Source organism: Taudactylus pleione, unplaced genomic scaffold, assembly GCF_031769625.1.
Source record: "Taudactylus pleione unplaced genomic scaffold, aTauple2 ptg000303l, whole genome shotgun sequence".
Taxonomy (NCBI): Eukaryota; Metazoa; Chordata; class Amphibia; order Anura; family Myobatrachidae; genus Taudactylus; species Taudactylus pleione.
This window is the reverse complement of record NW_028284704.1, coordinates 133,021-155,005: the sequence shown is the minus strand read 5'-3', so window position 1 is coordinate 155,005 and position 21,985 is coordinate 133,021. Positions and strand designations below refer to the sequence as shown.

The 21,985-nt window shown below is 40.4% G+C and overlaps 1 protein-coding gene across 1 annotated transcript; it reads left to right on the top strand.

Annotated features, from left to right (window-relative positions):
- The first annotated feature begins 3,392 nt into the window (after window positions 1-3,392).
- Window positions 3,393-20,329, top strand: VGLL3 (vestigial like family member 3). Its single transcript, XM_088442036.1, has 3 exons — window positions 3,393-3,718; window positions 13,956-14,202; window positions 19,492-20,329. Exons 1-3 carry the CDS (start codon window positions 3,611-3,613, stop codon window positions 20,028-20,030), a joined length of 894 nt encoding a protein of 297 aa, XP_088298162.1. The 5' UTR covers window positions 3,393-3,610; the 3' UTR covers window positions 20,031-20,329.
- The last annotated feature ends 1,656 nt before the right edge of the window (window positions 20,330-21,985 follow it).

Below are 21,985 nucleotides of genomic sequence, written 5' to 3'. Positions count from 1 at the left end.
CTCCTTGTGATGCCAGTGGGTGGACCTCACATCATTTTTTTTTAACATTTAACTCTTTATTTGCTTTATACAGTCAGATACTTGCAGGCATCTCACTAATGTCTGCATGTATCTGTGTCAATCCGACCTGCTCATGCTCAAATCGAAAGCATGAAGCAGGTCTATTCATTTGGTGATTTGAAGTCTGATTTTGAGGTCGATTTCAAATTGAATGATAGTACATAAGGGTTTTGTGTGTTGGGCTATGTAAAAGTACCAATGTTTTCCCGTTGTTCGATTTGAGGTCGATTTCACTAATATTCAATTTGAAATTCGATTTTACATTCGATTTGACCTTTAGTAAATACCCAAATGCAAAATTGAATACAAATCGAATGAAAATCGCACCTCAAATCACTCAAAATTCCAAATCGACCTTTAGTAAATTTACCCCCAGGTATCGGAGAAACCTGCTGCGGTCCCTCCTTAATACATCCAGGGGATACTTAATATTTGACGTAAACCCAAAAGATTGTGGGATTGCGCTTCAGAGTGAAGCTTGGTTTTGAGAATGAACTAGCCAGCTGGTACTGGCTGATTGGATTAGGAGCTGTGAGTGGGAAAACTAAATTATTTATCTATTTATACTAGCACAAGGATTTCAGCAGTCAGGAAACTGTCAAGCTGTAACATAATATTTGAGGTAAACCACCAAAAACACCAGTTTTATATTATACCTCACATATACTTTGATAAATGGGCCCCATACTATGAAAAAATCCTGCTTGTTCCTGGATGGGAGGTGGCTATAAGTGCAGCAAAAATGGTCCCTCTATAGGGCCTCATACATGGTGCGATATGCACCGTGCGATGCAACGCAGATCCGATGGCTGACATATCGGGCGGTCCTCACACACGGAGCGATCCGGTGGCCTACCGCCCGATATGCCGGCACCCACCTCACCCACCTGCATGGGATCGTTAGTCGATCCCACAGATCAAATGAACATGCAGAAAGATCTGAAGGAGTGACGGACGACCCCACAGGAGCGCACACTGGCCAATATCATACCCACACACGGAACGCTATAGCGGCGATATCATTCGAAACCATCGGATCAGCTGCTATATTGCTTAGTTTGTGGGGGCTTTAAGGCACGTTATGGGAGTGTCGCAGGCGTGTTCCCAGACGCATAGTCGCAGACATGAGAGGCAAGAGTCACACAAAGAATCTGCGCATCTAAAGATACACCTGCGGTATTACAGTGTCCACAGAGCTGAAAGACGGCGTCTCAGGGCTTGTACATTCAGACGTAGCCTTGTGCACCAGGGGAAGGGCTGATACTAGCATTTGTGTATTCTCGCAGCCACGACTCCGGCAACAGAGCAAGAGCAGATGCAGCAGCACCCATCTCTGAATCAGGCCCTATGTGTCCTGCGTGTTCTGTGCACTTATGTGTTCTGTTCATTTCAAAAACATTCTGGTAGCTTAATTGGCTGCTTACAAAACATTAACCCTAAAGTGTGTGACTGTAGATTGTACGCTCCATGGGGTCAGGCACTGATGTGAATGACTGAATTATGCTCTGTAATATATATCTGATCTATCTATCAATCTCATATACTGTATATCTAGCTCATATCTATCTATCTATCTATCTATCTATCTATCTATCTCATATCTATCTATCTATCTATCTATCTATCTGTCTCATATCTATCTATCTATCTATCTATCTATCTATCTATCTATCTTTCTATCTATCTCATATCTATCTATCTCATATCTATCTATCTATCTATCTATCTATCTATCTATATATCTCATATCTATCTATCTATCTATCTATCTATCTATCTATCTATCTCATATCTACCTATCTATCTATCTATCTATCTAATATCTATCTCCTATCTATCTATCTATCTATCTATCTCATATCTATCTATATATCTATATATCTCATATCTATCTATCTATCTATCTATCTATCTATCTATCTATCTATCTATCTCATATCTATCCCATATCTATCTAGCTATCTGTCTCATATCTATCTAATCTATCTATCTATCTAATATCTATCTCCTATCTATCTATCTATCTATCTCATATCTATCTATCTATCTCATATCTATATATCTATCTATCTCATATCTATATATCTATATATCTCATCTATCTATCAAGCTATCTATCTATTTATCTATCTATCTCATATCTATCTATCTCATATCTATCTATCTATCTATCTATCTCATATCTATCTATCAATCTATCTATCTCATATCTATCTATCTATCTATCTATCTATCTATCTATCTAATATCTATATCTATCTATCTCTCTATATATCTATCTAATATCTAGCTATCTATATATCTCATATCTATTTATCTATATATCAATCTATCTCATATCTATCTATCTCATATCTATCTATCTATCTATCTCATATCTATCTATCTATCTATCTATCTATCTATCTATCTATCTATCTATCCATATCTATCTATCTATCTATCTATCTATCTATCTATCTAAGTCATATCTATCTATCTATCTATCTCATATCGATCGATCTATCTATCTATCTATCTATCTATCTATCTATCTATCTATCTATCTATCTATCTCATATCTATATATCTATCTAACTCATATCTATCTACTTATCTATCTATCTCCGTTAATAAATAACAATAAATGTATTTTACAATTGTTATGTAGGAACTTTGTCATTAACCAGTTGTTGTAAAGTGTTACATATTGTCAGAATATTTTTTGATGAAAATATATACATTTATAAAGTGCACACAAGCATTAGCACATGGTGCTTATTACAGCTGGAACATAAAACCGTTTATTAAGCAACAGAATTTTCTTCAATGAGCAAAACGTGTGTATGTGATACAAATGAGACCTCATAATTTCATAACCAGAAGGCTATGGGAAGTTTAATAAATGTGTCTTGTCTTAAAAGTAAAAATAATAATATGTGACTGTTTTACACTGCAGATGAAGGTCATTTTACAATCATAGTGAGTGCATGTAGGTAAAAGTCACAATATACTCCTTGCAGACTCTCCGGTCCTGTCAATGTGCAGCATGCTGTGTGCTGCAGGGGACTCGGACAGCTGGAAGTGCCTGTGCTCCCACTTCATGGGGTATACACAAAGCAGACGGAATCCCAACATTCCATTATATGCTACAATGTATCAGCCCCACTAATAAAACACCGTCAGTGTTCTAACTTCAGATCATAACTTCACTCTGATCGACAAGTGAAAGTATGAGACACACCCCCACCTCCCATCAGCCAATCACGGTCCAGTCCAGTGTCAAACTTTCATCCAGTGAGCAGCCCAGAGAGCAGCCCCTGTCCCCCTCCCCATGTAGCCCTCCAGATGAGCCCCCCGTCCTGCCTGTGAGTGGATTGGCCGGGCTCTGGCATGTGTATTGTGTGCATGCTAATGCAGCTGGCTCTGTCCTCAGCCTGCTCCTGTATAAGGGACATATGGAGGGAGCAGCCAGGAGCAGCACGGACTATGCTGGGGCCACTCACTGGCTCATAGGATAAGACTGGCAGGGAATTCAGGGACTGGGCATAGAGGACGTGGGAGACCTGCAATGAGTTGTTTGGATGTTATGTATCATCACCAAGTGTATGGGATGCACCAGTATCTCCCAGGTACACCAGCTTGTCCTACAGCGTACTACCATCATCATAGCCAGCAGGTGAGTCTGACACTGATTGTCATATGTTAGCATGTAAATAGGACATTACATTAGTAAATATCTGTGTATAGGACATTACATTAGTATCTGTCTGTGCATAGGACATTACATTGGTATCTGTATGTATATTACATAGGATATTACATTAACATCTGTGCATAAACCCTTACATTGGTATAGCATAGCAGGTTACATTAGTATCTGTCTGTGCGTAGAACATTACATTGTTATCTGTATAGGAGATTACATTAGTATATGTGCATAGAAGATTACATTAGTGTCTATGCATAGAACATTACAGTAGTATATATATTTATCTGGCTCATCAGCTTAGACGAATATACTGTACACATCTGTGCTGGTATCTCACAATTATACACTGATAACAAACATGATTGACCAATAACAGTACAATGTGAACTGATCTTGGGTGTCATAGATGCTCCAACCCAAGAAATAACATTTAAAATGAACAATTTTTAATAGCAGATGACCATTATGCTGTTATGTTAAAGTGGGAAGCTATAGCAGATAGTTCTCACCCCAATCTCCCAACATGTCATTCTGCATTTCTTACATAGTTCTCTTCTGATTAAACTGTATCTGTTCCTGTTAGCTTCTTTAGTTTAGACTGGTTCTATATTTCTGATAATGCCCTAAACATGCCATTATTCAATGTAAATAGAAAACTACAGTAACCCTGTTACTGTAACATATAAAGCAGCACATGCAACAGATTCTGTTTGCGGTGACAGTTGCTGGAGTTGTGCGCTGTCTTTGCTTAGCATTACGCAAAAAGCGTCCACTAGCAATTGCGTCTATAACACACACAGCCTATGGCTCAGACTGTTCATTGTGAGTTACCCCATTAGTGATGGAATGTACTGTACAGCAGACATAACAGCTCCTGGGAATTGCACAATAAATATGGTATATAAACTCCTCAAGTTGTATACTAGGATCGCTTACTTTCCTGTAACTTACTATGCCCATCTGTTAGACAAAACTGAGTTACAGTATGTTACTGTAACCTGTATACAATTAATTAACAGTAAGTATAAAATGCATGCGTTACACAAATATCAATAAGATGTCTTTTTGTTGCTGTAATGTGTAAATTTTGAAGCTATGCATAGGAATATATATATATATATATATATATAAATATATATATATATATATATATGTGTGTGTTTTATTGGCTATGATTTTTTATGTGTTAGAACTTGTATCTCTGCCTATTAAGTAATCATTCACGGCTAATAAAACCCTAGAACGCAATTAGGACAGCAATGTATAAGCTACATGACTAAAATATGTTCTGACAAATTACCATTTTATATCATGTATCTATACATAGACATTGTGTAAACTAATATCACACCCTAATATAGATTTTTACTATATCTGTGACCAATTTAAAAACTCTTCACTGGCTTAGGTCTAATGGGAGCATTATTGGTCATTGCATGTCCTTTTAAGACTATACTTTCTGTGTTTTGGATGTTTGATACAGTTCAGTAATTTTTTCTTATCCTCTATGCTGTATTTCTTAAAAATTAATACTTACAGGACATGACCAAGTCCAACCTGTAATCATAGATTAATCTGCATGATAGCAACATGTCCTAGGAAATCGCTTTCCAAAGTAAGCTCATATTACAACAAGCCACATTATCAATTAGGATACAATCGGTGTTCTATGTAATAGTAATAGAAAGTGGCTTCAATAAATGTGAGTATTCTTATTAGACTGACAGCAGACTACAGGCATGCAGAGAGCGTGGGTGTGAGGAGGAGCTAACACTGGTTTGGCTCAGACACAGCAGTCATTGGAGAGTACAGGATTCTGTTGTTGCATTCCATAAAGTTTTATCATTATTAAGCATGAAGATCATTCTTTACATGGGAAGTGCTTACAAAAAAAAAAAAAATTGCCAGTAATAGAGGAAACAGCAGAATCATTTCAAAGCCTTTTGGCACTGTGAGCATTTAAATGAATATTTGGCTCACTGAATACAATTACATTATATTCTGAAAAAGTTTTTTTATAAGTTACAGGATGTGTTTGCACTTTATAAGGCATGGGTATCTTGAGGCTATACAGATCCCAAATATGGCAAACAAGAGACTGTCAGGGAATGTTGGGACTTATAGTACCACAGCAGCACACAGGAAGCTGCAGATTGCTTAAATGTACCCTAAAGGGCAGACTGGATGGGCCATGTGGTTCTTATCTGTCGTCAAATTCTATGTTTCTATGTTAATGTGCTCTATGGGCCTGATTCAGACCCACTCGCGAGCGGCTGTCCGCTCGCAAGTGGGTCGATGTTATGGACTGAGCATGCGCACGACGGAGGGAGCTCCGTCGTGCGCATGCGCCAGACGCGACGAGCGAAGGAAAGTCCTTCGCTCGTTGTGTCCGATCAAAGGGGGCGTGCTGTCAATGTTGATTGACAGCACGCCCCCTTTTGTGGGCGTGCCGGGGGCGTGCCTCCCTGACGGGGGCGTTCCCACGGGAACGCCTACCGTCAGAAGCCGGCCCACTGACATCACTAGTGATGTCAGTGGGAGTGATTTTGGCTCTGATAGAGCCAAAATCACTCCGGAGCTTGCGGTTGAAAACCTCAACCGCAGGCTCCGGCTCGCAAATTCGATGGTCGCGATGGTCTCGACCATCGCGACCATCACAATGCACGCTCGTATAGCCTGTGGGTGGTGACCCACAGCTATACAAGCGTCCAGGAGGACGCTCCATGAAAATGGAGCCCGGCCCTCATTCAGAGCGTGCGCTCTGCTCAGAGCGTACGGCTCTGAATGAGGGCCTATGTTTTATGGAAGCTACTGTATTTGTGTCATATTACATTTTCTCAGTTTCTGAATAATATAGTGGGAATAGCTACATATGTATCAAGCCCTTTTTTGCTTAAATCATGAAGAAATGACAGGCTCCGCATGATTTTACTGTAAGTATCTGGGTTCTGTAGCAACATCCTATTGCAGGAGATTTCACAGATACAGTACCTCCTGCAAAAGGTTAATCAACGCTGCAAACCACAAAGTATTCTCAGTAGGTAGTGCAGTCTGACTGTATGTACTAAGCTCTTGCAATTTCTCTCCCACAGCCTCCGTCATCCAAAGTTTTTGGTAAATGTCACTTTGTCATTGCAGTGTCAGAAAGTGTGTAGGAGGACTCCTCTTTTGTGCCAGGGTGTAACTAGCAGGGACTGCTTTCTCTGCAAGGTATCATTGGTACATAATGAGGATATTTAAGTAGAAAACATAATAACATGCCTTGATACGGACTGTTAACAATCTCAGCTCTGCCAAGATTATTGCTGCATAGACCCCTAGGACTCTCGCTGTCTTTATAACATCAAAACATAAAAAGGCAGTTTCTGTATATATACAGTATACATATAAAGTATAACACACACACATATAATACATATAACACATATATTACACACATACATTTATCCTGCAGCAGTTGCAAGTTGCTGAAAGGGGTGGGGCCGGGCACTTGACTTAATTAGGCCCGTCCTTTTCAGCGTGAGCCGCAACTTGCGGAACTATCGGGAGGGGGACAAAATAATTTGATGCTAATGGAATCCTCTCTTTTTGGCCCATCCACATCTGCAATGACCCACGAATCGCAGGTCTCCGATCGCGGGTTGCCACCACTGTGAAAAAAATTGGCTGTCAGGGAGGGTTACTAGGCACTCACAAACCCCCCTGCATGCACCACTGTGTGGAGATTCCATTATCATTTTAGGTATATTGTTTTTAGGTAGAGTGCACCAAATTGCAAATTCGAATCTGGAAATCTTTAGAATGAAACCATTCCAGATGACAGATCCCATGTGTGTTGTATTTCTTATATTCTTTGCAAATCTGACATTTTTCTATTCTTCTCATATGAAACAATACACAAATGCATATAACTGACATAAGCATGTGTATAAAAAATAAAGAGTTGGAAGATCAGCCTGTCCTATAAGCACCACAGATAATGGGTGAAATCTACTGTAATTATCCTCATTTTACACTATTGTAAGATGGTCTAGGAAGCAGACTTTTCTGTATTGTGTTGTAGCTTTTGTCCGCGAGGCATATTTAGCATTCATAGTATGTGCAGCAATGGAGCCAATTTTATATTTTAACATTCCCAGATGAAACTTTGGTCCCCAGTTTTGTTGGAGTGAATATAATAGAAGACAAAAATGTAACTAAAAGAACGTTTTTCGTTTAAAGATGTAATTTGTGCTACTGCTGTAAATAGGGCAGGGCTGGCATTTTTTGGCTTTGGGGGCAAACACAAACAGGAAAATGGGTTTTGCCAAAATCCTATTGTCAGGTTTGTCCAATATGTCCAATATAATCATTGTTTTACACAGTCACATCGTAAAATTGTTATTTAAAGAGATAACACAGCTCAATATGACCAGTATTCAATGCAGAGACTATTTTAGTACCAGCTATACAATACAGAAAGCATTCTAGTCACATACAATACAGAGAGCACTCTAGTGACAGTTATATAAAACACATAGCAGTTTAGCCCCACCTGTACCATATAGAGACAGTTCTGTTGTCCACTTTGCAAAAATAGAACATTCTAGAGTCAGCTATACAATACAAAGGGCACCTTAGTGACGAATATACTATACACATTACTATTCCAAACAAAGAGCATTGCAGCCATTGGTTCAATACAAAGAGCAGTTTACTGATCACGGTAACTAATATACAATACAGGCAACATATATGTAGTGTCGAACATCTCTGTTGGATTTACAATGTATACCTCCAAAATGACTGTCTTTCTATCCCCTAAATAACTAATGATGACATAATGGGGGCAATTCAATTAAATGTGATGTAAGATTGGCACCTTGGTGGAAAGTACAGGACATTCATCTACTAATATGTCTAGACCATTGAGAGTTAGGGAGAGAATCAACAGTTAACAAAATATGTAGAGTGGAGAAGTGGACAAGTTGCACATAGCAAGCAATCAGCAACCAAGTTGCACATAGCAACCAATCCGCTTCTATCTTTCATTTTGTAGAATGCACAGTGCTTGATAAATGCTAGATATAAGCTGATTGGTTGCTATGTGTAATTTGCCCAGCTGTCTTCTTTTCCACTTTTTAGAATGTTTGTTACACTTCCCTTGTGTACTCATACACAAAAATAATATATTATTATTTGATTTAATAAACAGATCTGAAATGATCCTTGAATGAATCCAGCCACACAGTCAGCTACGTCAACAAAAAGCCAGTAGTAGATAGAATGACTGGCATCAGGATTTCCCAATCATTACAGCTTATGTCCACACTTGTTTTGTCTGTTTTAGGCCACACACAGCCGAATGGGCAACATGTATTTTGCATACACAGAACTTGCCAACAGCTAGACATATGAGATTCATGGAAAGTGCATTTTCAAACCCGGTATAAAATAGATAAGTGTGAATCGATTTATGTTATGTAATACACATGGAAATCAATGTACTATTCGTCACCATCAAATGATTGCAATACTTTTAAGCTGTAGAGAACAAGGTTAGTTGAATTTGTAAATTGATGTAGGCTTACTGTGCTGTTCTACACTATTGCAGACTTTACTGAGTAGAAGTCACCTCATAATCATTCATAAAAATAATAATAATAAAAAATCAGGATAAGGATCAGCCTGGGAGATTATGAAGAAAATAAACATTTTCTTTGTCTTGTCTGCAGTTTGGAATAATTTGTTAGGTAACCGACCCCAATGGCATATATCGTGTCCGCTTGTTTAAGGGGATCATCAGATTTGCCTGGGGGTAGAAGATGGAAGGATTCAAAAATATCTTATGTAGAATCACACACACATATAACAAGGCCTTCAGTCTGATGTGCTAGAATGGAATTGAAACTATTTTGTTAGGAACCTCTGCCAAAGTGCTGCAGGATGTCTGCAACTGCTGTTACTTATTTATAATATTTTGGAGCGCTAGGATTCTTCGTCAGTATAACTCTTGTCTTTCCGCGATACACAAAAAAAAGCCTTTTAAGGGATGTCCTGACAAATATGTCTTATCTTCCTCAAAACCTTTCCAGTAATCCAAATATTCTCTTATGGACTTCATATAGTGTTTTCTGTATCAATCTGGAAATAATACAATGTATTTGTGCTCACATGGCTTTTCCTCACTGTAACTATCAGACAGCAGTCATCTTTCTGGATGCTGGGTCTGGCAAGACACAGCAAGCGAGCTGGCAGCACTTAGTAGATAAGTCAAATTTTGAATGAAAGTGTACTAGGAAATTGGTTAAATCAGTTAAAACGGTTTGATTTTTTTTAAAAGACAGTGCACGTTTTGATTGATATATACATGAAACTAAGGCCCTCATTCAGAGCCGTACGCTCTGAGCAGAGCGCACGCTCTGAATGAGGGCCGGGCTCCATTTTCATGGAGCGTCCTCCTGGACGCTCGTATAGCTGTGGGTCACCACCCACAGGCTATACGAGCGTGCTTTGTGATGGCCGCGATGGTCGAGACCATCGCGACCATCGAATTTGCGAGCCGGAGCCTGCGGTTGAGGTTTTCAACCGCAAGCTCCGGAGTGATTTTGGCTCTATCAGAGCCAAAATCACTCCCACTGACATCACTAGTGATGTCAGTGGGCCGGCTTCTGACGGGAGGCGTTCCCGTGGGAACGTCCCCGTCAGGGAGGCACGCCCCCGGCACGCCCACCAAAGGGGGCGTGCTGTCAATCAACATTGACAGCATGCCCCCTTTGATCGGACACAACGAGCGAAGGACTTTCCTTCGCTCGTCGCGTCTGGCGCATGCGCACGACGGAGCTCCCTCCGTCGTGCGCATGCTCAGTGCATAACATCGACCCACTTACGAGCGGACAGCCGCTCGCGAGTGGGTCTGAATCAGGCCCTAAGTTATCAGATCAATGATTGTGTTTATTTATTGTACTTTTGTAAAGGTAATTTTGTGCGTTCTGAATTATTTTTCTTAATTAACTGAATGTTGATAGCTTCTGTTGGGTGGCTGGCCCGTCCTGTATTTGGCTATTCTTTGCATTTTGCAAAGCTCTGTTAGGAAGCAATTCTGCACTGTAGCAGACATGATATGATAAATAGCTGCAGATTACGGTCTTGTGCACCACAGTATCTTTTAATATGTTCCACTATAGGACAGGTGAATAGGGAAGGGATATATAGGGTCTGATTTAGTGTTGGGCGCAAAACGGATGCATCCGTGATCAATAGATCTCTGCATGCTCACAAAGCCGATCGAGGTGCACTTATTTATCTGGACGGCCATGAGTAGGGATGGCCATCGGTGTGGTTACCATCGATGGTTATATATCGTGTGGCCATCGATAGTTACCAACTATGCAATGGTCGACCACCGATGGTTTCACCAACTGATGGTCATCCCTGCTCTTTGACTGACTGGCACGTGGGCAATCAGAACCTGGGGCAGGGCTTTGCAGGTGTTGGGAGGAGCTATACTCCATGTCCTGGCACCTTGTAAAAATGTAAAGGATAAAAAAACATTTGGTTTTGCTGTACCATCGATGGAGAGAAACCATCTGGTTCTCCCCCATCGATGGTAAAAGCATTCTACATTGACCATAAACCATCGATGATTATGAATCATCGATAGTCGATGGCCATCCCCAGCTATAAGGGGCTATTCAGGTTAGCACGTAAAACAGCCCAATCTCTACTTGTGGACAAATGGGTCTTACTGGGCAATATCGGGGCATGCACATTTACCATACATTTACCATGAGTGTGTAGACGGAATTGCGGTTTGTGCAGCATACACATATGCAAAGATCCGGAAAGGACTTGTGCAAATCCGTGCTGATAGTCATGACATAGCTCTGGGCAAATCTGAATACAGGCCCATAGTGTTGATCTATGGAAAACCACAGTGATCTCCCAAAGTGAGTAACAGAGGCATGGGAAAACTCAGCATGTACTATATTCTCCAGTCCCTAATCTCAGCATGTACTATATTCTCCAGTCCCTAATCTCAGCATGTACTGTACTATATTCTCCAGTACCTAATCTCAGCATGTACTATATTCTCCAGTCCCTAATCTCAGCATGTACTATATTCTCCAGTCCCCAATCTCAGCATGTACTATATTCTCCAGTCCCTAATCTCAGCATGTACTATATTCTCCAGTCCCTATTCTCAGCATGTACTATATTCTCCAGTCCCTAATCTCAGCATGTACTATATTCCTCCGTCCCTATTCTCAGCATGTACTATATTCTCCAGTCCCTAATCTCAGCATGTACTATATTCTCCAGTCCCTAATGTCACCATGTACTATATTCTCCAGTCCCTAATCTCAGCATGTACTATATTCTCCAGTCCCTAATGTCACCATGTACTATATTCTCCAGTCCCTAATGTCACCATGTACTGTATTCTCCAGTCCCTAATCTCACCATGTACTACATTCTCCAGTCCCTTATCTGTGCACTTTATTTTATGTTGTAATGTTTGGCCTCTTCTACACTGTACTGTATCCTTTCTTCTGCTTTACTTGTTGATTTGAACATTTTAACTAGTCAGTAATACTTTTAAATGTATTATCAATATTCAAGACAGAAGTTTTGTTGAATTGTAGTTACATCATTTGCTGACAGTAGACAGTGTGTACATCATTTCTGTGGGATGGTATGATGATTAAGCTCTGTTCTGTTATATCTCCCCAGCAGTGAGAAAACACTCATCTAGTGAGCACTCATAGAGCCTGATGCATAGTTGTACGCTGTTAGCATCACCGCTGCGTCCTTGGAGCAGGAGGCATCTGGTGTAAGTAGGAGCCTCCTGCATGCTTGTGTGCTATGTAGCTGCATCCGAGGACGCAGTCTTTGGATCACTTGCGAGGCCATCTGTGTAACCCTCAGGTTACTCAGAAGGTTGTCTCAGAACCGTAGCCAAGACAAGGAAATCTGCACATCCTGGCCTCAGCACTCCCAGGGAACGGGGATGACATTTCCCTGTTTTCTGGCCGGCCCCACTCCCAAACGGTTTCAGAATGTCACTCAGGCTGCTGCATAGGGGGCACTGCGAGCGATCTCGCAGGACCCATTTGGCACATGCGCAGTCCGCTCACCATCGGACTTGAACACTACCCATCGGGTTTGCATAGTCTGAATTAGGCCCTTAGTCACTGCTGAGGAGAGCACTGAATGGTGAGCTAAATATAAAGAGCAGAAAGAAAATGCACTTCCTCTGATATATTATGTTATTACATACAATAGCATTTACCCTTTCATTCAGCATTTCAGTATCTTAATCCTTGAAAGTGTTGGAAATATTTCAGTCTAGGCTCTGACAGTAACATAACCCAAATCACTGACTCTACTGCAGGGAGAAAAAAAAGGACAAGGGGCTTATTCACAAACATGAGCTGAGATAATGGGTAAAAGGCAAAGTACATTAAAACTTCTGCGCACTTTAGACACATTTTAGTGATGCATGCATACAGCCTGTTGTACTGGTAGTGTTCACAGGAGAAATACGTAATGCCATTTACTTACATTTGTCATTAACATTTTAGAACGCGATTGTTGAAGCCGCACCGCTGTCTCTTGTATGACCTATTTTCAATGGACTTTTCATGTTCTTATTAGCACATGGTATAGATTGGTGTGATCATTATAGTTGGGTTTTTGACCAATATTTGGGCTGATGCAGAGTTATTGATTTATTTCAATTGTGATTCAATCACCATTCCTCTAGAATCATGATCCTCTGGAGGTATTAGTTTATTATTGCCAGGGCTGGCAATATCATCATGAGCAATCCGACTTGTGAATAACCATGGTAACCATGGTTGTGTGCACTATTTGGTGTTTGTCAGGGCAGATGTACTAAGCTCTGAAAAGTGATAAATTGGAGAGTGATAAACTACCAACCAATCAGCTCCTAACTGTCAATTTTCAGACACAGCCTGTGACATCGCAGTTAGGAACTGAGTGGCTGGTTATAACTTTCCAATGTATCACTTTCCAGAGCTTATTTCATCTCCCCATTGTGTGAAAACAACGTAGGCCTAGGAAGCAATTGCCTGTCTGGCTCACTTCCTGGGCCTAGTTTGTTGGTTATGAATAATTCAAATATGATCTTATTTTGGGACAAGTAGAAACGTAATGAGAACCTGGATAATTATGACAATGTGGATTTGTGGCTTTCTTACAGAAGAAGATTGCGGCTTACAATAAGATGCAGGAAGCATTAGAGATGGCATTCCCAACCAAGCAAGAAGAAGATGAGAAAGACCAACCTGCTGAAATGGAATATTTAAATTCTCGTTGTGTCCTCTTGACTTACTTTCATGGAGACATTGAGGCAGTGGTGGACGAACATTTCTCTAGAGCCTTAAGTCAAATAAGCACCTTCAATCCGGAGAACACAGCCACAAAGAGCAAAATAGTAACAAATCGAGGTAAAGACAAATCACAACTTATTCTCCACCATTAGCCAAAGTGTGTCTGTACATAAATAATAAGGATATATGAAAGTTATAGCTTGTTTCTATATAAATAATACATACCATGAATCCATCCAAATGGTGGTCAAACACTGGGAGTTATATTTACTATTGTAACGGTAATGGCCGAATTAAGGGCCTCATGGGCCTGGGGCTGAAAATGCTCAAGGGCCTATACTGAGAAGGGGTAGTGCTGAGTGGGTGTGGCCAGAGCCAGGTGGGTGTGTGCATCCCCTACACTATCAGCCCCACTGTAAAAATATAAATTTGCATAATTTTGAAAGAAAATTAAAAATAAATTTTTAATACTAATGACTCATGGCCGACTGTGGGATCAACTCCGCAGCTGGTCATCATCTTTTTAAGAAGAGGCCTGGAGCCGTAGCTCCATCTGCTTCATTTACCAGAGCCTTTATTCTGGCTCTGGTAAAGGTTTTTTATTTGATGTTAAAATATCTGTTCTCCAATGGGTTCATATATCGGCCCTGATTCAGAGCCGGACGCTCTGACCAGAGCGCTCGCTCTGAATCAGGGCCCACCTCCATTAATATGGAACGTCCTCCTGGACGCTCGTATAGCTGTGGGTCACCACCCACAGCATATACGAGCGTGCAGGATGATGGTCGCGATGGTCTTGACCATCGCGACCATCGAAACTGCGAGCAAAAGCCTGCGGTTGAGTTTTTCAACCGCAAGGCCAGGAATGATTTTGGCTCTATCAGAGCCAAAATCACTCCCACTGACATCACTAGTCAGCCGCGAGTGGGTCTGAATGAGGGCCATCATTTTAAAGGTGTTTCCACATTCAGGTAACTTTTATTTATTGCTTTATACACGTGCTTCCCTAAAGACATTGCATTATCGCTGTGATTTTCTTCTGTGCTATTCATATATATGTGTCATAAGACATATTTGATTATTGCCCATGCCCAATATGTAGGACACATCCCTGGGGGCTAATGTAATAGGGTGCTATCTGCTGCCGCTGCAGGAACTCCTACGAGTCTTCCCATATTTTTAAAGCGACAATCAATTTAAAGGCAAAACCAAGCTGGTTTTGCCTTTAAAATGATTGCCACTTTAAAAATACAGGAAGACTCGCAGGAGTTCCCGCAGTGGCACCAGGACCAGATTGCACCCTATTACATAAGCCCCCTGTTGTGCTTTCTGCATTAAATACAGTTGTATACAAAAAAGTATATTTTGTTCATATCTACAGGGGATTCAATGAAACAACTGTGCCTGGGTTCAGTATATTATATAAACGTTGACCATGTCGACATACATGATGTCGACACAAAAATGCCGACATGGTGATGTTGGCAGACAACATGCTGACATGTTCATCATTTCGCCACTCACCATGTCAACATTTAGCATGTCGACAATGAATTTGTATGGTGTTCCTTACCCCTATCACTAACCCCTAAACTTAACACTAACCTTCATGATAACGTCAAAATTTTCACTATGTTGACATGCCACATGTTGACATTTTGTCCATGTTGACATCTTCCACATGTCGACATGTTAGCGTAGACATTTTATCCAATTTGACATTCTGGTGTCCACATTATGACCGCCGACATGCTGCCTACATACTCTATGAAAAATAAAATAATGGTGTAACTGACAAGCACAGAACCACGGCTGGAGGATAAAGCAATGTATTTACTAAGAGTTTAGGAAGCGAAGTGAAGAACGTAATCTGAGTTTGAACAATCACTTTAATTGTTCTGTGCAGTAAACTGATCTTGTGCACGCTTGAGAGTAAAATTAATTTTATTGAGGATTAACTAATAATATTTTGTGGTCCATGGCAACTGGTTATTTGCTTTCTCTCATTACACTTTCACTAAGCTGATAAACGTTACAATACAGACCAGCAGCATTATTAAAGCTGTGAAATTGTTTTGGGAGAAAGTTGTGTATATGAATACAATATAAAGTATTGTGAATTCTTTCCTTGTAATGTTTTCACTTTAAATGAGCCATTACATGTACTCAGCCACAGTAGTTTTATTATGTCTTTATAATTATTGCATAGTGCAGTAGTATTTTAGACAAATGGGGCAATTGATCTCTGAGCAGTCTACTCATGGCACACTACCATGGTAAAAAGAAAAGTAGTGGGCGGAGTTAATGTAGCATGATCCAACGCATCCTCCCAGCTGACCTCACCTGACCTGACTCACCCATTCCCTCCATAACTCTGATGCATAATCACATGTTATAATATATTCCCCAGTTATATCATATTCATATATATATATATATATATATATATATATATATATATATATATATATATATATATATATATTATATATATATATATAATTTAACTTGGGGTTGTTTGGCACAAACTTTTTGACATTCTTGGCCTTTAGCACGGAAAAGGTCCTTTAAAAAATAGATGGCCTAAAAGCATAGACAATAACACGTAACTTTGTCAATTTTAATACCCTCCCTGTTAGACACGCACAGCAAAATCTAAAGCAGGCATCGGATACTGTTCCCATGGGATGTTCCTTCCTAAAATAGCTGACATTTTACTTATAATTAGAAAAATGAGAGAGCTTATCCCCGAACAAGGAAAATGCTCCAGCAAGCTAACTATTATTCCATAGACAAATGTATCCATTCTTGAATATGTTACTTCCCATTTTCTGTCATGACTATAAAAGGCATTTTTTTTACTATCTCATGAATTCAGTGATTTAATTACAACAAGCTAGTCACAGGGCGACGAGTCTGCTAAAGCCTGCATAATTATGTTATATGTGGCTTATAATACTTTATATGTATGTACACAAGTAGATGGAAACCAGGCAATATTATACTGTGGCATAGCATCATTATATTGTGGCAAATCTGCAGGACATTTGATAGAGCTTTCAGGTCAAGTGGTGAGGGTGACAATTTGTGATCTAAAAAGAAAATACAGTATGACTTCCGTCTCCCCCTGGCTTGGAAATTGCCTAATGGCTTGTACTGAAGTAGAGCAATAATAACGTAGGCTATCCATGCTCCACTTTTCTGGCACGCTCCTGGCACAATCACTACACCAGCATTAGGAAACATGTTGCATATACCTGTATCTCATGAGCTATGGCGGTCCTACGGGCTGCAGAAATTTGCTAGGACGTGTAGAGCCTGATTCACTACAGATCGCAATATTGCGTACGCACGCAGTTAAACTGCGATAGTATGCCAAACCACTGCGATCGCAATGCAAACTCAGCACTACATAAGGATGCCCACTTACCATATGCACATCTGTAATGTTTAGCAGAATAGCGAAACCATCGGTACAATCGAGTACCATCGGACCCATACGCACACTTGCACTAGCCCTGACCTTACTCAGAAATTGCAAACAGCTACACACTCTATGAGACCTTAGGCTGCATATGGCTTCGCAGTGGCTAAATTATGCACGCCCCTAAAACGGCGTGCGAACGCAGTGGCACACTCGCATTTGGCCGACCACCCCCCATCACCACCCACGAACGACACTTCCTGTCAATCACTCTGCGATGGGTCTGCGTAGTCACTGTAATCGCAGTTCCGATCGCAGTGGCTGGTCCGCACACGTGCACTGCGATGCATAAGCATGCGCAGAACGCAACAATCGGCCGATTGCGTGCGTATTAGCAACTGCGATCCAAGCTGAATCAGGCCCGTAGTTTCTAGACAGCTACAGTGCCACTGTCTAAGCCTGAACTATTTAAGGGCCTATTTATTAATAAACGTGGCAGTGCCACGATTATTATCAGTCTGTATCTCAACAGACTTTTTCATTGTTAACAAAACTATCGCTACTATTGATAAAAAATTCACTCGCAGGGACCGCCGTTGTCCAATGTCCCTGCGAGTTACATCCCTGCCACATTGGAGGAGTCTTTCACATATTCAAAAGACTATTCCGGGGGAAATTTACCACAGCATCCAGAGCTGGCTGGGGGCTGTGGGAGAGAGATCGTAAGATGCCTCTCCTGCAAGAATAGGGCAGCATTAACCAACGGGGCCAAATTATGAAAAGCTATGATTTTTGGAGTTTGGTACATAGGAGTCAGACTGTAGTCCCCATTGAGAATAATGGGCCTGATTCAGAGCCGGACGCAATTAGCGCTCGCTCGTCCTGAAAATAGGGGTGGCTATTCAAATGAACCGTTCGCTGTTTGCGGTCTGTTCACGCCTCTAGGTCTGAACGAGCGAACAAAACTTGCGGTCGTTTTTTGGGAAACTACGCCCCCTGGCCGCTCGCATACTACGTCATGTCCGCTATTTATTAGATTAATCGAGTACATCGAACATGGTATGAGCTGCTCGATATTCTTGTGGTTGGTTTTTGCTACCACAATTTTGCGAGCAGTTCTGGCTAAAAAAAAAACCCAGTGACGTGGTCAATGACGCTGCTGTTTCAAATATGCACACCCATAAAACGCCCGTTTTGACCTTTAAGCACGCCTGCGTTCTGATCTCCACTCCCCGTTTTCAAGCACCTTCCCCTGTTACCACCTACATAAGCCTCATCCTGTCACTCAAATTATCAGGAATTCGCTATTTTGCGAGCACATGAATTTCGGCCGCACTGACTGGTTCACGCATGCGTATAACGATCCGTATGCATGCGCAGTTGGGCAAACATCGCTCGGAGCGAACGAGCTGCCGCTTACGAGTGGCTCTGAATCAGGCCCAATGTGGACTGCGGTCTACAGTGCTAATAAGTCTTTTACAGGAGTTTTCTGAGAAATCTCCTGCATTTGGCCATTAGTACATAGCGGGGATATATAATTTATGCAAAAACTGTAATTTCTGCACTAAAACAGGCTTGATAAATATGCCAGCTCTGAGGTCCTTTCTGAGACCTTTTTTTTAAAAAAATGCAAAATTACCCCATAAAAATCGACTGTCCCATATCGATTTTATACGTGGCGATTTGGGAATGCGTGTGGGTATGTTGCACTGGCAGTGCATGCTGGGTAATGTACCTCCACAAAAGCTGGACAGCCACAAGTAATCTACTGCTGCACTACAGAGTCTCTGTTGGCCCTGGGGAAAAAGATAAGAACAGTTGGATAATTATGTTTATGACCCCATATAATGCAAGTAATATCCGTATGTCATGTATCAAAAATACAGAGTGAAAAATGCCCTTTTTATGACAAGTCTGATCATTTTCATTGAACATGTTCCCCCATGTGGTAAAGGTTAATGTATGTTTGATTTGATTTTTAGAGAATTCATCAGTATCATGCCAAAGGACTAGTTTACCCCCATCACTGTGGACGAACTCATATCAGTCACCCACTCCAACTTGCCTGAGTGGAGTCCATCAAGACTTTCCAGCAACATCCCCTGGTACTTTCTCAACTACAGACCATAGCAGCTGGCCTGGAGATAACGTGCACCAGACCGTCTCTCATCCTCCGCCGGTGGCGTCAGAACCCTGGCACTATCCCTTGGCCTCATCTGCAAGTTCACCGTATACGCATATGCATGACGTTTACATGTATCACCACCATGCCCACCCGCACATGCATCACCATCATCACCATCATCGTCGTCACCCCAGCTCCCACCTAGATCCACGATATGGACCCCTCCTTATGCCCTCAGTCCGCACAGCCAGGATTCCTGCGCCGCAGTGCGATGTCATTAAAACAGAAGCCACAACACCCACAATGGCTACGACTGCCTGGGCCGGGGCATTCCATGGCACCGTGGACATTGTACCAAGTTTTGGCTTTGAGACAGGTAACGGCTTTTCTGCCTAAATATTCATGTCTCGAAGTGTGTATCACTGTAGGACAGGAAATCAGTGTGAGCTGGAGGTGTGTACAGGACACTAACACACCCGAATCTGGAAGAGAATCCCGCTTCATATATCTGAAAGGACAATGTGATTTTGTATTTTTCTAAAAAAAAACAAAAAAAAAACAAAAACAAAATGCTTTACACATTTTCCACACCAGAGTTGTATTTCATCTGTCGCCTGTTGGCTTCTGACCAAAGCATTCCGTGAATTATTGAAAAACATAGACCGGTTTTATATTAAAAATTAATGACTTATTAATCTGTTTTCATCATCTTGTTTCTATTTATTTTCTTGTGTGTGGTCCATATATAAGTTAAGTTTACATCAGATTACGTGATCGAAACCAGATTACTTTGGTGGAACATAAAAAATAATTTGCTCGACTATATGGGTAAGAGAACAGGTGAGGCAATTTTTGCAAAGCCCACTGATTTGTTGTTAATGGTCTCTGTATGGCTAGCGCACTAGGAATATATCTGTATTGGAAAAGGGCACGCCAGCGCATATAGAGAGCAGACATATTGCAGTTTTTCATTGTTACATGGCATTCAATTAGCAGTTTCTTCATTACTTATTATTGTAAAATAAACAAAACGGCGGGGATTTCCTGAAATGGAACTAGTTCAATAACGTTATATACTTAATAAACCACATGTGGGATTACATACTCCAAGTGCATGACAATGCTTGTCTAAACAACCATAAAATACTATAATATAATATATTATACTGTAATATGTAACTAAGTGCAGTAAAGGCTATACATAGATTTTTTTTTAAATGATAAAAATATACAACTTAAACTATGCTGGTAAAACCTAGACTTATAGATTTAAAGTAGGGGTATATTTACTAAAGGTCAATTTAACATCAATGTTGTGTGTCTGGGGCTAAATTACATATTTACTAATATTTAAAAATCCAAATAAAAAATTGTCTGTTAGTAAATATATGTGATTTAGCCCCAAAAAACACAAAATCAATGTTGGTCGATTTTAAGTCGATCAAATCGATTAAAATTGACATTTAGTAAATATACCCCAAAGTGTCTTTCAAGAGAACAGGGGTATGTAGTCATCGGCTTTTTGGAGGTAAAGTAAAAAGGGGCTTGTTTAATCGAATAGTGCAAATAAAATAATGATGTGCTGTAACCCATAGCAACCAATTGTCTATTTGCTTTCAATAGTTTGGCTCCACTAAACTGCTTAAACTAACATCTGACTGGTGGCTACAGGTTACTGCAAAACATACATAGCCCATTGCTCCATGTTACTAAATAAGAACCGTTAGTGGTCATTAGCGAACACAAAAAAGCCGGAAAATGGCCGCTTTCATATGCACAAGTGACCATGAATTTGTAGATCAAGGGTGCGAGGGTGTAAAATTGTCAATGGTCGACGGAGATGGGTGTTCATTGATAAATGTGTAACAGGCGCACAAGCCTATTTTGCATTGAATTTCAGCTTTAAAGCTGCATACACACACAACGATTTTTTTTAACAATTATCGTTAAACGATATCGTTTAACGATAATCGTTTGAAAAAATCGTTCACTTTCTGAGTCAAACGATGAACGATTATTGTTCATGCGTGTTCACGTTTGTAGTTTGTAGTTCGGTCAGACTGACCAACTCAACGATTTTCATTAAGGGAATATGCAAAAATCGTTTGTAGTTCAAAAAAATCGTTCATTACACTTTAAAAAATCTAACAAATAATTTGACAGATAATCTGACAGAAAATCGTTCATAAAATGGTTCATAAAATCGTTGCTTGTGGGTGTATGCAGCTTAAAGCTGCATACACCCCAACGATTTTGTTACCAACGATTTTATGGACGATTTTATGAACGATTATCTGGCAGATTATCTGTCAGATTTTTAAAGTGTACTGAACAATTTTTTTGAACTACAA